Below are 16,789 nucleotides of genomic sequence, written 5' to 3' on the forward strand. Positions count from 1 at the left end.
CTATGATTCAAAAATGTTTGTTGACACTTACCAATCTTGCTGATTATGTAGAGGTGAAAAATCTATAGATTTAGATCATATGATCCTTTGACGAATGATGTATAAGTTTCATCCATATTTTTTTACGGGAAGTATATTCCTCTTTTTAAGAGAAATTTTTCACCGGCCAAAAAGAGAGCCGTTTTTCATGTGTTTTGATTTTTTTCTACGATCTGTGTATTCTATACGAAGAATTTAAATAAAATATCTGTACCCAATCTTGCATAGCCGATGTATCATGTGTGTCATGCCCAACGTACTTTTCTGCAATCTAATGTTAGAGTGAAGATGATTACCACCCCATATTATTATTTTTCTAAGTAAAACAGCCCATAGTCCCAGTCATCGACATAGTAAAAAAAATCTATCTCTCATTTCCCTATTAGTAAAATAAACAACTCTCCTCTCCTCTCGTATGATCCCCACCAGGCTCCTCGTACACATCTACCATTTCTTCCAATTTGCAACGGGCGAAGGACGGCGTCGCTGTGCCCCATCAGGAAACTAATCCTCATGCTATCCCAGATCCATATGTCGCTTCTTTTCTCCTGATTTTTCTTCCTTGGTGGTGGCACATGTGGCTGTATGCGCGTGGATCTCGGCGACCTCGCTGCCCCAAATTGTCGTAGCCGGAGGCCCTGGATGCTGGGGCTGCTTAGGCATTGAGGGAGGTCGCGGAGGAAGAAGTATCAGCAAGACGTGAGTATTTCTGAGTGGCTGTTAGTTGTTGCCCTCCTGCTGTCTGTACTTGTACCAAAATGTAAATGTTATTGGAACCATATAAGTTTTTTTTGAAGTTGAATGATCTAGAAATCAGAATAAGATTTTATCTTTCCATTGGTAAACAACTTTTCGTGTGAAATCAGGAACCATACCACAACTTTCTGTCTAGAGATAGGCACTTATACTTGTTCTCTGAATTCTGCAGTATAGAATAGAATACAGTAAAACACACATATGGATCTGCTTGAATTAAGTCTAACTGAACCTAGCAAGGGGCCCTTGTATCTAATTATTGATTGATAGTCAAAAAAGTAGTTTTAGATGCACGTTTACTGATGTATGTAGCAACAGAATCAGCTTAATGTGAGAAATACATGAGTCCAGCTGCAGGTTAAGTTTTCAAGTTCAGTGATTTACGCGCGGCTAGTTTTCTTCTTCCAATCTCTTCATGTATGTACCGTCACACTTGGCCAGTGCGTTGACGCGTTTGTTGCATTCTCAAGGATATGGAATATTAGTTCTTGTACTTTATCCGTAGCAGTGTGGTACTCCATAGTATTTTTAATTTCCTTTTTAGCAAGAAATAATTTTTCCACGGTGCCTTCTGTCTGAAAAATCACCTTAAGAACAGGATTGGTTCATATGTATCAATCATTTTTTTTAATTTTCTTAAATTGTAAAGGCCTTACCTTTTGTGTGTTCACCTTGGTTATTAATTTTGGTATATGTTTGTTGAGATGAAGTTGGCTTGTTAATTATGTAGACAACATCCTTGTTCTCCTGGGCTTTTGTTCATGTAATTCATCTTCATGTTCAAGCATTGTTTTTTTGGCTTTCATTTTTATCTAAAAGTGTCTATAAGATTCTTCCAAATAGTATCATGGATTGTTTGACCCTGTACAATCAAATATGGTTAGTAACTGTTTCTTAATCTGACTGAAAAAATTCCAATCAAATATGTTCATAAACAGACCTGCTCATTGATCAGTATCATATCTAGGCTAAAAAAGTCAGTTAGCTGTACAGATTTGTTAATATCTCTATTCATGAAAGTAGTGTATGGTAACAATAGTCTGCATTGTCATGTTCTTTTTTTCCTGTGGACAAAATAATTAGAAACCCAATATATAATATCCTTTTGTATACAGTATTTCTGGCCATATCTAACACATGGATGTCATGCTTTTGAACCATACATTGTATTGTTTAATCATTTTTTGGCCCTCATATGCACTTAGTTGAATGACAAAAATTAGAAGATCTCTTTGTATACTATATTCTTTGCGCTATCTTCGCTTGGGCACTCCGTGTCGTCAATCAGCACCTTTAATCCTTCTCTGTTTGTGACTCTTGATAATGCCACATATAGTTGGCCATGGCAGAATACTTGCTTAGGCAAATATAGACCCACCTTGTTTAGGGATTGACCTTGGCTTTTATTTATGGTCATTGCAAAACAAACTGATATAGGATATTGCCTTCTTTTCAGCACGAAGGGCCACTTTGAGTCGCTTGGTGACATAATGATTTTAGGTATGTATACCTTGTCACCGACGTGTGTTCCTGTGATTATTTGTGCCTCAATGTACCTGTTTCCCAGCTGTGTGACAGTCATTCTTGTACCATTGCATAAACCTGCCGCTTGATTGATGTTGTGTAGGAGCATAACCGGCAAGCCTACCTTCAGTTTTAGCTCGTGGTTTGGAATTCCTGGGAAGGTCAATTTGTTAAGGAACTCTGTTGGACACATATTCTCCGTTGTGTTGTACTTTGTTGTTGCCTTGCATACAGTGTCCAAGCTTAGGTATGTCACCTCTTCACCTTGTATTTGGCTCATTACGTAGTCATTTATCTTCTCAACTGTTTCATTCCTTGGACATAGTATTGCTCTTTCTTCAAGAAATTCACGGTCACGATAGTTTTGGTGCAAGTTTGGGTACGTGCTTTTCACTATCGCTTCTTTCGGGTCTTCTCCTTTTTGCAGAATTATGTCTTTAGGAATTTTTACCCAATCATCTCCTTCATCGTTTGTTTGTTTTCCATCGCCAATTTGTAATATCCATTCTGCAAATTCAGCCACATTTTGCTTTTGTATTGGATCTTCTGACAGGCACTTCAGCCGCATGTTTTCAGTTAGTCTAAATATTTCGAAGTGCTTCCATAGGTATGACCTTTTGACTGAGGCATTTACTATCTGCTCTCTCTTTCCCTTTGTATCCACTGGAAGTATTTGTCTGAAGTCGCCTCCTAGCACAACTGTCATGCCACCAAATGGCCTTTCGTCACTGTTTTGGTTTTGGAACCTTAGAATATCCCTAAGGCTTTTGTCTAGTGCCTCGAAGCAGTGTTTGTGTGCCATAGGAGCCTCGTCCCACAGTATCAATGAGGTCCTCTTTACTAGTTCAGCCAAATGTGAGCCTTGTTTTATTTCACATGTTGATTCTTCTGTGATATTTATTGGAATGTGGAATCTTGAGTGCGCTGTTCTTCCACATTGGAGGAGCAATGCTGCAATGCCAGATGATGCTACTGCAAGCACTATTTTCCCCTCTGATCGTAGCTTCGTCGTGATTGCTTTCCATAGATAAGTTTTGCCTGTGCCATCGTAGCCCTCTACAAATATCTGTTTTCCATGCTCTCTGTTAGTTGATTCCATTATGGCATCAAAGGCCATTTTCTGGCTATGGTTAAGATTGCTAACTATGGTTTGGTGCTCAATCTTTAGTGCTTCCGTGTCGTAGCTAAGTTCTTCATTTATCATTCTGTTCCCAAGTTGTTCAAGTTCAGTAGCATTTGGTAGTTCTATGCCTGGATAGTCCTTTAGTGTCTTTCTAGCTTGCCTCATTAGTTTCTCTATCTCGATCAGAGCATATGATTTTTTCTGTGAATTAGTTAGATGCAGCGTAGGAAAGTTTAGGATTATTCTTCTTTTGTACTGGATATCTTCAGATAGTGCCTCCCATGTTGAATCCCACAACACTTTTGGGATGGTCACCTCACAATGGCATAATATTGTGGTGAATAGCTGTCGTAATCGTATCCCTGATCCCCAGCTTGATACTTCATTGATGCATTCAATCCACTCACTATCGTCATCAAGAAATCCAAGCGCTTGACATGCTATTTTGTATGCTGGGTGAACTACTCCATTAACTGTTCTAATATCCTCAAATGATGTGCATCCTTTCTTGGTGTTTAGAAGCATTCTCATATAATACCGGTCACCACTTGCAGTGTGTGCATAGTAAATTCTTCCAATCGCAAAGCCCCTTTTCCGCTCCTCCCAAGTTTTGGAGTCACTTTTCCGTACAAATTTTGATGGGAATACTGCATAGGTTAATTCTTTTCCCACCTCAGGTATTTTGTTTGCCTCCATCCACTCAGTGAACTAGTACTTGTGGATCCTGACAGTCTTACTATTTTTTCAATGTCAGTCGAGTCTGGAAAAATAACTTGTTGCTCATTTTCAATGTGGAAAGGCAGTCTCTCTACTGGTGGATCACGATGGTGTAGATCAAACTAGAATATCCGCCAGCATGCTTCGGTTGTTGATATGTATCTCATCTCTAGGTATTTCTTGATTTCATCATAGTCGTTTGTTGCGTCCCTTTCCTTTAGTAAGGCTGTTACTTGGTCGTCATCTTTATGGATGTACTTAAATAGGTACTTGATTGACCTGGACCTGTTGCACCACTCCACATTTATGTGAGCTTGGAATTTGACCAAAAGGTTTCTGTTGTATGGCACAACAAATCTGTTATCGAGCATTGCTCCTCCCTTTTTGATATTCCTTCCATTGTCTCGCCTTCTATATACTGGAAACCCATCCTCATCGATTGTCGTATCGATATTGTACCGTTTTGGGAAGTGTTTAGTACATATGTTGTCTATCATGCATGGTGATTTTGTATTTGCCTCTCCGCAAGGCCCGTGCATCATGAAGTTTTCAACAGCTTCATATCCGTCCGGATCGACATCTTTGTCTGGGATCTCTGCACTGATTATTTGGTTGATTTCTGTTGGTCCTTTGCACTTGTAATTCTCCTTGAGAAATACCAATATGTGCGCATGCGGGAATCCCCTCTTTTGGAACTCTATTGTGTAGATAACTGCATTGATTGAATATATAGTTTTATTTTGTTAAAATTTGGAATCATTTTAATAAATAGATAAAAGGCTATTGTGTGCTTAAAAATTGAAACATTAGGTGCTATTAGTTAGCGATTAGTAGTCGACTGATCTTACTTGCTATAGTTTCTCCAAAGTGTTTCTTCACAACGATATCTCTCATTAGCTCCTTCAGTTTTATCATGAATACTCAGTCAACAATATCTGGTCGGTCGGCTGGCTTGAGGCCTCCTCCTGCTTCATCTAGCATGTATTGGATCTCAGGCCACTTTGCATTGCATGTGAATGTTATAAATAGGTCTGGATATCCAGCCCACCGGCATATTGCAAATGCGTCTTGCAAGTTTTGTGCCTTGTTTCTTCTACCTCCTGTATAAGATGAAGGTACAATTATCCTCTTTCCGACTTGCTCTGTTCTGGTGTCCCCTCGCTCAATCGCGTCCTGCAGTCCACTGTAAAGTTCAGTTCGTAGCTTCCCTTGATTATTCCTGATCCAGTTTAGTCTGTTTTGCTCAATGCATGTGTAAACATCCACCCAAAATTGAAGCGATAGATGTCTAGACATTAGCAATGACATTCCTTGGTCGGGTCTTTGCTGTAGGTAGTATGCATAGTATTCTAGCATAGTTACATATTTCCTGCTTTTGTCACCTTCTTTTGTTCGCTTGTAAGGTATTTCAAGCTTGAATCCATCTTCTCCGTATGGAAACAACAACGGGTATTGCATTGACATTAATTTCGGATGGATTTCCGATATTCTGTGAGGTTCCATATCTTTGTACTCGACAACAATGTCTCGTCCTTCGCTCTCTCCAGTAGGGTCTCTTTCAACTAATGCCGCAACTTCTGATGCAGATGGAAGGTTGTGTGTTGCGTTCCTTTTCCCAAGTATTCGAAGCGTGTAATCGTGGTAGTCTTCTTCTTTGAATCTATCTCTTGCCATTCTGAATGACTTTGCAAGGATGTTGTTCTCATCAAGCATTTCTTGTAGTTCCTTGACAACGGCAGGGTCCACCGTTGTTTTTTTATCATTGCATCTTGAAGCATCTATCCTGTTTTGCACCTCATTTTTTGTCTGATAGATGTACAGCTGGGCAAATCGAGGTTTGTTACCTTCTTCGGGTAGAAGAGTTCCAATATGGTGGTAGTTCTGGCCATGCAGTCTAAAAACATATGGTCCTTTGCCTTTGTTTATTTCTTTGTCAACAGTTCCTCCCATTGACGTGAATGAGAACATTGAGTTGTATGACCTTATATTTTCTCTGAAGTTTGTTGCATCACTTCCTTCACCTGTTAATAGCCCTGCGAGGTAAGGTGGAGGATATGCTATCTTTGGTAGGTCAATTTTACCTTGTTTGCAGCAAATTCCGAAAGAAGGTTTTTTGGTTCCTCTATGAGAATTTAATCTTTCTTCACACCATAGTATTGCATTGCAATGTTCGCATCTATATGTTGGCTTTCCGAAGTTCCATATCGTGCTATAATAACTTCCGGACTTAGTGCTGCTGGTTCTTTCTATGATGTTGCTTTCAAGCTCATTGTCGCTTGCATTTGTTCTTGCACGCTTGACATCTTTTCTTTCTTTGATTTGTTCCTTTCTCTTATGTGAAGCATCTTCTTCTGTTTTATCGGTTGTTTCATGTGTATTCCTGCATCTCTTACTCCTTTTTTGTTGGAGTTGTTGTTTCCTCCTGATAATAGCTTCTGTAGCTTCTTTTGTAAGTTGGCCTGCTGATTTTGTTGCGCATTGTCCCTGCATTTCTGCAACGGATATTCTTTTAGCAATATAGTATAATATAGTTGAATTCTAATTTATGCATAATGTCGTCAAGAGGCTAACAATATATGCAATAAATAGGAGATGCTAGCTGCATGGCGACAACCTATAATACTTATCGATCATGCTTTCAGGATTACTGTGTTTTGTGGTTTGAGCTGTGGTGTATGGCATTATTGGAGTGACAGTGTGCTTGTTTCTCAGTGAACGACAATTGTTCCATGGGAATTACTAAGGCAAAGTACTCTCTAAAATAATTATTAGCAATATACGTAAAGTTATTAGGTTCTGCAATATTAACAAAGGTAAATATTTGAAATGTATATGTTAGAAATGTACAAAAAAATTAGTGTGCATTACATGAAGATTGTAAAATCTCAATGATATACCTGATAATGTTTTCTTGTCTTTGTTTTTCTAATTTTGTAAAGCTTCACACACATGTGCTAATTATTGTCGTAATTGTATCTTTGCTGCAAAGCAAATCCTGTAGCGATCCAGGAAAATATTTTATACCATGTACAAATTATTAGAGCATATATTTTTATTGCTGCAATGACTTTATCAGTCCGTGAGTCACTTTTAGTTCATCACAGAAGTTGGTACTATTTTCTCAAAGAAAATAAAGTTTATGTGAAGAGCCAAGGCAAGACATGTGTGTGTGTCTATATATGTAAAAATTAGGAGGTTGCTTTGAACCGGTGGTAAGTATTAGTTTTCCACGGAAAGAATTTACCTTCTAATCTGAAGTGTGGCAAGGCTGATTTGTGTGCAACTTCTTCCAGCGATTCAATGCAGGTCGATTCTGAGATGATACGATCCCTTGGTTAATCGACGAAGTGTATGTCCCTGCAATTTAAGAGCAGTACGCTAACGTGCTCATATCAGCCTATTCGATACGGAGTAGGAATCGAATTCATAAAGATTACGGTATAGAGAGAAAATTTCCAAACCCAGAGAAAAATTCCAAAGCCAACATACACCACGTATGAAGCCTATTTAGGCCCAACAGTTTTGATGCAGGCCCATTTAGACCACCCGTATAAACAACCCGTACAGGTATCATCTACGTGTAAAATCTTCTTGTTGGGTAAAAAAACTCTTCTCTCGCAGCTTATTCGATCCCCACCAGCATCCTTGTCCATCCGCATGCAGACCTCTTCCGATTAGCTGCTGTTGAAGATTTCGTTCCTCGCCACCACAGAACCAATTCCCAATCCATCTCCACTTCTCCATTCATTTCTTTGAATCTCCTCCATTACTGGCGCAGTTGGTGGTTGCGCGGAGTACGCGGACGCGTTCGTTTTGTTGGATGTGGATCCTTGAAGACCTCGTCGAGTCCGGCGGAGTGGCCATGGGGAGTAGTAGGGAAAACACGGAGCCGCACTGCTCAATCTCCTCATGGCCGGCGGCTAAGCCATGGCAGATTTGCTGTACTTTGGCCTCATGTAGGAGGCTGTGTGGGAACCAATTGGTGGGAACTCACCAAGTCGCCTACTGATGATGAATTGTTGGATCTGACATCCGAGATACGGGCCAGAGTTTGGGTTTGCTAATATTGTCCTCATAGGTATTAAAGTGGCAATGGTGAAACCTTAGTATAAGTAGATTGTGGAATACGAATAGCAGCACACGACCGTGAGATGCTGGCCTTCTCATTTCTGGTGCTGTCAGACTACTACCACATGTAAGTGCCAACTGATGATATGCATCATATGTAATGAAGATTATTTCTTGTACTTTATTTGTAGCAGTGTTGTACTACATAGTATTTTAATTTGCTCTTAGCAAGAAATAATCTATTCATGATGCCTTTTCTTTTAAAAAAGGCTTTATGAACCTAAAGTGCATGTCTGAATGTATTTCTAAAATTTACAATATGAATTGCTTTTGATAGTGTTGTATCGATGTTTTTCGTGATATTTTAGTTTTTGAAAAACCTTTTTTGAAAATTAGTTTGATGGATTATTCTGCTATTGGTAATTAGATTACCTTTTGTGTGTTAATATGTCACCTTGGATAGTAATCTGGGTATAGGTTTGTTGAGCAGAAGCTTACATATTGAATTTTCTCAAGTAACTTCTGGTCGCCCTATCAAGTAACTGAGAAACAATCTTCCAGTTGCCAACAATTTTTAGTGACCTAAGCAATTAATGTGATTTGATATTATATTTGTTTTGCTGCTAAGTCTGAATGTGGGAACTTTGTTTTTGGTCAGAATTGTGCCGCCGGGCAAAGCTAGCGTTATGTACATATCCGGTTGTGCTATGAAGTTACTGAAGCAAGGTATATTCATGTCTATTGTGCTGGCCCCATATTGATTTGCCAAAGTGAATCCTAATGCGTCAATCTCTGGTCTTGTAGTATGTTCCTATCTATTGTGCTGTCCTTGTACTGATTTGGATACAATAGCATGTATATAAAGGAAACTACATGAAGACAGTTTTCGATCTGTTTTAGACTAAGAACATCGCTAACATCCACTCCCTCAATCTAATACGTATCCTTGCTATCCTGGTTGATGTCAAGTACTCTTACTTATCTTGGTCGATACAAATAGATTGCCATAATATTTATTTCATAAGCTACTAATCCAAATATTATCTAGACAGGATCCTTGTTCTTCTCGGCCTTGCTTTTCGTACGTCATCTTCATCTTCAGGCACTGTATTTTTGGCTTTGGCTTTAACTTGTTTCTTGTTCTCACTGACAGCTTTTTTCTTTTGTTCTGGCAAATTCGTCTTAGTGCATTCATCCTCTGAGTCATCTGAGGATATTACAACAGATCTCAGTCTCCTTTTATTGCCACTACGGAGCTGACGTGATGACGATGATGATCTTTTGTCTTGCTGCTTGTCTTTGGTTAATGTGGATTCATTGCTGTCATATGGCTCCTCTTTCACAGGCACCAGTTTGCAGGAAGGTGAAACTTTATTATTCTGTGACTGCATACATATACATTTTCAAAATAAGACACATCTCTAAAATTTGAAGTTTGTATCGTCAAAAAGTCAATCACCTTTTTATCTGGCATGTTCTGCTTCTTCATTAACATAGTGTCTACATCATCATCCATCAATTCTTGTGCAACAAATGTAATATGAATTGGTTAAGGAATTCTAAAGATGGTACTTTATTTTTGAAACAAAGGTAATGAAACTTTTACCTCCTCGGCTTTATCGTTCAAATAGAGCATCTCAAGCCTATCATCAGGCACAAATGTTCTCTTTACTGCATAGTTTTGTGTGCCAAATGTGAGATTACTATCACTGAGCTTGAATCGAAATATTAATTTTTTTCCACATAATTGTTGAATAATCTTTGGGGCTTCTTCTGTTTTCCCATCTAGTGAGTCCAGCAAGTCAGATGCAGATGTATTAAGCAATCTTGCAGCCTCCTCGTCAAATAAAGTGCAACTTGTAGTAGATGTATGATCACTAATTTGGAGTCGAATACGATACCTAACATACCATTCATGTTAGTGGAGAGTAAATATAATATAACACTTACTGCTTATATTTAAGTAATATAATATGCTTACCGAGGTGTGACATTTTTTGGATATATACCACAACTCTTGCAATAATACTTGTCGGTTTCCTTGATAACCATTTTGGGACAGTTATCACATGACATGTACCACCATTGAATATTTTCTTGCAACCGATCTACTGTAGCTATTGTCGTGAACACAAAATCCTGAAAACAATCAACGTTAGCATTGGGGTAGGGGTGGGGGATTAAGTGACATATATAAATTCAAAATGGTTCCATTGTTACTAATATTGAACAAATTGTCAATGCAGGTCTTAACTCGTTCTCGCAAAAATTGATGATAGCCTTTATTGAAACTCCAATGAATTACCTGGTCTTGCCGGTTTTCGTGCCTCATTTTAGTAAGTTCTTGCAATGTTCTCCGCTTGTAAAACATTTGTTCTTCTAGAGTTCCCTGATTACTTCTATCTATACTCATCATTTTTGGTAAGGTTACTTGTGTTGAGTCCCTGCACATATATAAAACAAATAATAATATGTACAATCGCGAATCAACATGAGTCACTATTCATGAGTGGGAATTTTTAATTGGTAGTGTTTCATACCTTTCAAGAAGTTCTTGTGCTTCTGGTATATCCAGATCTATATATATTCTGGTGGCACTGGTTGACTTTAGGCACAAACCTATTTAATTAACCAATTAGAATTTGTAAATGATAAGAGTAGCATCTAAGATTTATGGACTTACCATTGAATCTCTGCACCATCGTTGATGTAATAATAATGACAGTTTGGCTGCCAATTACATCCTCGGTCAAAAAATAAGCAAACTTTCCCCATAACGTGATTCTGATTTTATCACCCCTAAAGAATTTAATTCGAGAAGTTATTGTTAATCACATGGGGTAGGCGTAGTTAAATTTCAGACATGCATATGCATATGCACTTACTCCGGCATTAGTATTTCAATCTCGCGGATATATGAAGGTTGTGGGCTCTTTTTTGTTATTCTTGTCTCCACGGGCTTCATTTTTGTTAGAAGTCCAATGACATCTGTTTATTTGGAAATTATAGTAATATAACAATTAGAAATATCAATTATTTGGAAGCCATAATTACAACTATAAACATACCTGAGCATTGTGTATCTTTTCCTGCCCTTTCTTCAAGTGTCTCCATGGTAGCAAACTCGGAGCAATAGTCCGGAAAAACTTCTTGAGATCCTTTTATCTCCTTTACCTTTGTATTGTATGAAAAAAATATTTTAATTTCATTGCTCACTGGCCTATATTTTGTGGATTCCACAACCTTAAAATTACTGAATCCATAAATAGACTTCTCATTGATCTTTGATTTAAAAGTGTCTATTAGATTCTTCCATATAGTAGCATGAATTGTTTCACCCTATAAAAACAAACAATTATGGTTAGTAACTGTTGCTTAATCTAAAAAAAAATCCAATTAACTATATTGAAAAACAGACCTGCTCATCCATGAGTATCATATCTAGGCTAATAAGCTCATCGGTAGTAGGATTAACTGAATCCCAAATCCTCATTACTTTCACTTGAATGTTCCAGTTCTGTCCCCTTGTAGTTAAGTCACTCAACTTTTTGTATGCCATAGTTTTATGTCTTCAAAATTAATCGGAAACAATTAGCCAATGGATATAGTATTTATGAAGATCCTATCCATAAAAAAGGTTGTTAAATAACAATTACCAAGTCTGATGATTCAACCCAGAAGTGCTTTGTCGTCACTTCTTCCGACGTCGATAGGAGCAGATGGGCGTGGCTTTGTCGGATGTCGGCGGGCTTTGGTATGACTTCGCTGGACGTCAAGCGAAGCAGTTGGAGATGACTTCTCGTCGAAGCAGTTGGAGATGACTTCTCGTCGTGCTACCTATGTCGACTTCAAGCTGTGTGGACGGCGAGGCGTGTGTTTCGTCTGGTGTGTTTTAAGACGTGGTGGTCGTCGATTTCTAATTGTTTGGTGCGTGCTTCTATGGCCGACTGCACTTGTTTATATGGGTTGAGGTGGCTGGGTTGAGGTGGCCGAGACCGTGTGGGAATCTTGTAGGTATTCGTTCCTCTCTTGGAACTTTTATCACGTGAGGTCTGGTGGGTGTCCTTATTTGTTTAGGTTTCTTATTTAATTAGGTTTGACTACTATTTTTGCTTATCCTTGACCCATTGATGGAAATATTCTATTTTTGTTTTTGTGTCTTACCATGAGGATAATTCAGGCTAGTTGATGTCACAATGGACACACTATATTTGTATACGTGACGTGTTATACTACTTGTGTGGGTCGGTCTGTGCTATGCACTACACGTGATGGAACATGGATGTGTTGGTCCGTTCTATGCACGTACACGTGACAACACAACTTATCTTGTTTACGCGTTTATGTTAAATCAAGGCCATTAATATTACAATCTAATGGATTAGATAATTTTAACTTATGTGGATGAATGTGGTGGCTTATTTTACTTCTATTTTAATTATATAATAGAAGATTGTTCAGGCTTGTCCTTTGCTACTAAAAGGATTGGGTCATCTTGTTGCACTTTATTTACTTTCATTGCTTGTTACCCGTTACAAGTTATCTTATCACAAAACTATCTGTTACCTACAATTTTAATGCTTGCAGAGAATACCTTACTGAAAACCACTTGTCATTTCCTTCTGCTCCTCGTTGGGTTCAACACTCTTACTTATCGAAAGGAACACGATAGATCCCCTATACTTGTGGGTCATCGTCTTGATAACCCGACACAGGTAGTAAAGGTAAATTCTCTCTATAGATATGATAAAGTTGAAATCCCGTCTACTAAGTTTCCTAGCCAATGTTTAAATGAATTTGATGACTTTATGGCTAGACAAGAAAGTTTTAATGCTTATGTTGGTAGAGAATTAAAGAGTAATGCTTACATGATTGGACGCTTGAGTGATTATATGCTAGAGTTAAAGGTGAACTTAAACTCATTAGCAAATATGCTTCTATGATTACCACTCAAGAAGAACAAGTACTTAAGGCTCAAAGTGATTTGCTCGATGAATTAAATAATAAACATGATTTTGTTGTTAGAGTGGCTACTAGAACTGGTAGAATGACTCAGGAACCTTTGTATCCTGAAAGCCACCCTAAGAGAATTGAGCAAGATTCTCAAAGAAATAATTTAGATGCACCTAGTCCTTCTAAAAAGAAGAAAAAGAAAAATGATAGGACTTTGCATGCTTCTAGTGAACCTGTTGTTGACACACCTGAGAATCCCAATGATATTTGTATTTCTGATGCTGAAACACAATCTGGTGATGAACATGAACCTAGTGATAATGTTAATAATGATGTCCATGTTGATGCTCAACCTAGCAATAATAATGATGTAGAGATTGAACCTGATGTTGATCTTGATAACCCACAATCAAAGAATCAATGTTATGATAAAAGAGACTTTGTTGCTAGGAAGCACGGTAAAGAAAGAGAACCATGGGTTCAGAAACCAATACCCTTTCCTCCTAAACCATCCAAGAAAAAGGATGATGAGGATTTTGAGCGCTTTGCTAAAATGATTAGACCTATCTTCTTACATATGCGCTTAACCGATATGCTTAAAGTGAATCATTACGCTAAATACATGAAGGATATTATTACAAATAAAAGAAAGATACCGGAAGCTGAAATTTCCATCATGCTTGCTAATTACAATTTTAAGGATGGAATACCTAACAAACTTGGAGATCCAGGGGTACCAACTATACCATGCTCCATTAAAAGAAACTATGTTAAAACTGCTTTATGTGATCTTGGAGCCGGTGTTAGTGTTATGCCTCTCTCTTTATATCGTACACTTGAATTGAATAAGTTGACACCTACTGAAATATCTTTGCAAATGGCTGATGAATCAACTGCTATACCTGTCGGTATATGTGAGGATGTGCCTGTTGTGGTTGCAAACGTTACTATCTTAATGGACTTTGTTATTCTTGATATTCCCGAGGACGATAGTATGTCGATTATCCTTGGTAGACCCTTTTTGAATACTGCAGGGGCTGTTATTGATTGCAACAAAGGCAATGTCACTTTTCATGTTAATGGTAATGAGCATACGGTACACTTTCTGAGGAAACAACCTCAAGTTCATAGCATCAATTCTATTGGAAAAATTCCAACTATCATTATTGGAGGTTTTGAATTTCCTCTCCCTACTGTCAAGAAAAAATATGATATTCTTATTATTGGGGATGTTCATATCTCCGTTGAGGTAACCTAGTGTTATTCAAAATTTCTCTGATTCCATGTTATTCGGAATGAGTTTGTTAACAAGACTTGATCAACCTTGTTAGTGGATTCCTTTTGATGAGCATGCGATGGATGAAACTAGAAGGCACAACCTTCTGTACCCTCCTTTTACTTTCAGTTATTTAGAATAAGTAAATCACAGTTTTGGCCGATTCTGGCATGTTTCTTGGACTATTACTCAATGTTTTGGGGTCCCGGAGTGATTTCCACGATTGACGGTCCCCGGTGTGTGTTTACGTGTTGGTCATCAACACTCGCGGTTTTTCTCGATTCTGGCCCGTTTCATGGACTATTACTCACAGTTTTGCGGTCCCGAAGTGATTTCCATGGTTGTTAAACACCAAGGTGCGCTTACGTGTCGGTCATCAACAATCGTAGTTTGGGCCGATTCTGGCCCGTTTCCTGGACTTACTCACTATTTTGGGGTCCCGGAGTGATTTCCACGATTAACGAACCCCGGGGTGTGTTTACGTGTTGGTCATCAACACTCGCGATTTTTGTCGATTCTAGCCCGTCTCGTGGACTATTACTCACCATTTGTGGTCCCAAAACAATTTCCACGGTTGTCGAACCCCAAGGTGTGCTTATGTGTTGGTCGTCAAGACTCGCAGTTTGGGCCGATTCTGGCCCGTTTCTTGGACTAGTACTCACTGTTTTGGGGCCCCAAAGCGATTTCCAAAGTTGCTGAACCCCAAGGTGCGCTTACATGTCAGTCATCAACACTCACAGTTTTGCCCGATTCTAGCCCGTTTCTTGGACTATTACTCACTGTTTGCAGTGATTTCCATGATTAAGGAACCCCGGGGTGCGTTTACGTGTTGGTCATCAACACTCGCGGTTTTTGTCGATTCTGGCCCGTTTCGTGGACTATTACTCACCATTTTGGGGTCCCGAAGCGATATCCATGGATGTCAAACCCCAAGGTGCGCTTACGTGTGGGTCATCAACAATCGCAGTTACAGCCGATTCTGGCCCGTTTCATGGACTATTACTCACTATTTTGGGGTCCCGGAGTGATTTCCCCGATTAACGAACCCCTGGGTGCGTTTACGTGTCGGTCATCTACACTCGCGGGTTTGTCGATTCTGACCCGTTTCATGGACTATTACTCACTGTTTTGTGGTCCCGAAGTGATTTCCATGGTTGTCGAACCCTAAGGTGTGCTTATGTGTTGGTCGTCAAGACTCGAATTTGGGTCGATCTGGCTCGTTTCTTGGACTATTACTCAGTTTTGGGGTCATGAAGTGATTTCCACGATTGACGAACCCCGGGGTGCATTTACGTGTCGGTCATCAACACTCATAATTTTGGCCAATTTTGGTCCGTTTCGTGCACTATTACACAACATGTTGGGGTCCCAGAGCGATTTCAACGATTGACGATCCCCGGGGTGCGTTTACGTGTCCGTCATCAACACTCACAATTTTGGCCAATTCTGACCCGTTTCGTGGACTATTATTCACCATTTTAGGGTACCTAAGTGATTTCCATAGTTGTTGAACCCTAAGGTGCGCTTACGTGTCGCCATAACAATCACAGTTTTGGCCGATTCTGGCACGTTTCTTGAACTATTACTCAATGTTTTGGGGTCCCGGAGTGATTTCCACGATTGACGATCCCCGGGGTGCGTTTACGTGTTGGTCATCAACACTCGCGGTTTTTGTCGACTTTTCTGGCCCGTTTCGTGGACTATTACTCACCGTTTTGCGGTCCCAAAGCGTTTTCCATGGTTGTTAAACCCCAAGGTGTGCTTACGTGTCGGTCATCAACAATCGTAGTTTGGGCCGATTCTGGCCCGTTTCTTGGACTTACTCACTATTTTGGGGTCCCGGAGTGATTTCCACGATTAACGAACCCTAGGGTGCGTTTACATGGGGGTCATCAACACTCGCAGTTTTTGTCGATTCTAGCCCGCTTCATGGACTATTACTCACCGTTTTGTGGTCCCAAAACGTTTTCCAAGGTTGTCGATGTTGGGGAACGTAGCAATAATTCAAAATTTTCTACGCATCACCAAGATCAATCTATGGAGATTCTAGCAACAAGAGAGAGAGAGAGAGAGGATGAGCATCTTCATACCTTTGAAGATCGCTAAGCGGAAGCGTCACTAGAACGCGGATGAGGGAGTCGTACTCGCGGCGATTCAAATCACGGAAGATCTGATCTAACGCCGAACAAACGGCGCCTCCGCGTTCAACACACGTACAGCCCAGGGACGTCTCCTCCTTCTTGATCCAGCAAGGGGTGAGGAGAAGTTGAGGGAGAGCTCCGGCAGCACGACGGCGTGGTGGAGGAGCTTGCAGTTCTCTGGCAGGGCTTCGC

The 16,789-nt window shown here is 39.5% G+C and overlaps 1 protein-coding gene and 2 long non-coding RNA genes across 3 annotated transcripts; 1 reads left to right on the plus strand and 2 right to left on the minus strand.

Moving 5' to 3' along the window:
- The first annotated feature begins 358 nt into the window (after positions 1–358).
- LOC123090782 (uncharacterized) lies at positions 359–2,346 on the plus strand. Its single transcript, XR_006442618.1, has 2 exons — positions 359–738; positions 2,252–2,346. It is a non-coding gene; the product is annotated as an uncharacterized lncRNA (long non-coding RNA).
- A 7,454-nt stretch (positions 2,347–9,800) lies between these two features.
- On the minus strand, positions 9,801–11,400 carry LOC123089919 (replication protein A 70 kDa DNA-binding subunit B). Its single transcript, XM_044511459.1, has 7 exons — positions 11,296–11,400; positions 11,113–11,215; positions 10,911–11,026; positions 10,768–10,846; positions 10,533–10,671; positions 10,209–10,366; positions 9,801–10,128 (listed from the first exon to the last, which is right to left on the minus strand). The coding sequence occupies exons 1-7, from the start codon at positions 11,339–11,341 to the stop codon at positions 9,801–9,803; spliced, it is 969 nt and encodes a 322-aa protein (XP_044367394.1). The 5' UTR covers positions 11,342–11,400.
- A 39-nt stretch (positions 11,401–11,439) lies between these two features.
- On the minus strand, positions 11,440–12,024 carry LOC123090783 (uncharacterized). Its single transcript, XR_006442619.1, has 3 exons — positions 11,884–12,024; positions 11,646–11,796; positions 11,440–11,566 (listed from the first exon to the last, which is right to left on the minus strand). It is a non-coding gene; the product is annotated as an uncharacterized lncRNA (long non-coding RNA).
- Between the last annotated feature and the right edge of the window lie 4,765 nt (positions 12,025–16,789).

This window comes from Triticum aestivum, chromosome 4B, assembly GCF_018294505.1.
Source record: "Triticum aestivum cultivar Chinese Spring chromosome 4B, IWGSC CS RefSeq v2.1, whole genome shotgun sequence".
NCBI lineage: Eukaryota > Viridiplantae > Streptophyta > Magnoliopsida > Poales > Poaceae > Triticum > Triticum aestivum.

Coding starts and splice junctions, on each gene's coding strand:
- LOC123089919 (XM_044511459.1), bottom strand. CDS start 11,341: ATGGAGACACTTGAAGAAAGGGCAGGAAAAGATACACAATGCTCAG. Junction 10,847..10,910: donor GATGGTGCAGAGATTCAATG/GTAAGTCCATAA, acceptor TTAATTAAATAG/GTTTGTGCCTAAAGTCAACC. Junction 10,129..10,208: donor CCAAAAAATGTCACACCTCG/GTAAGCATATTA, acceptor ATGGTATGTTAG/GTATCGTATTCGACTCCAAA.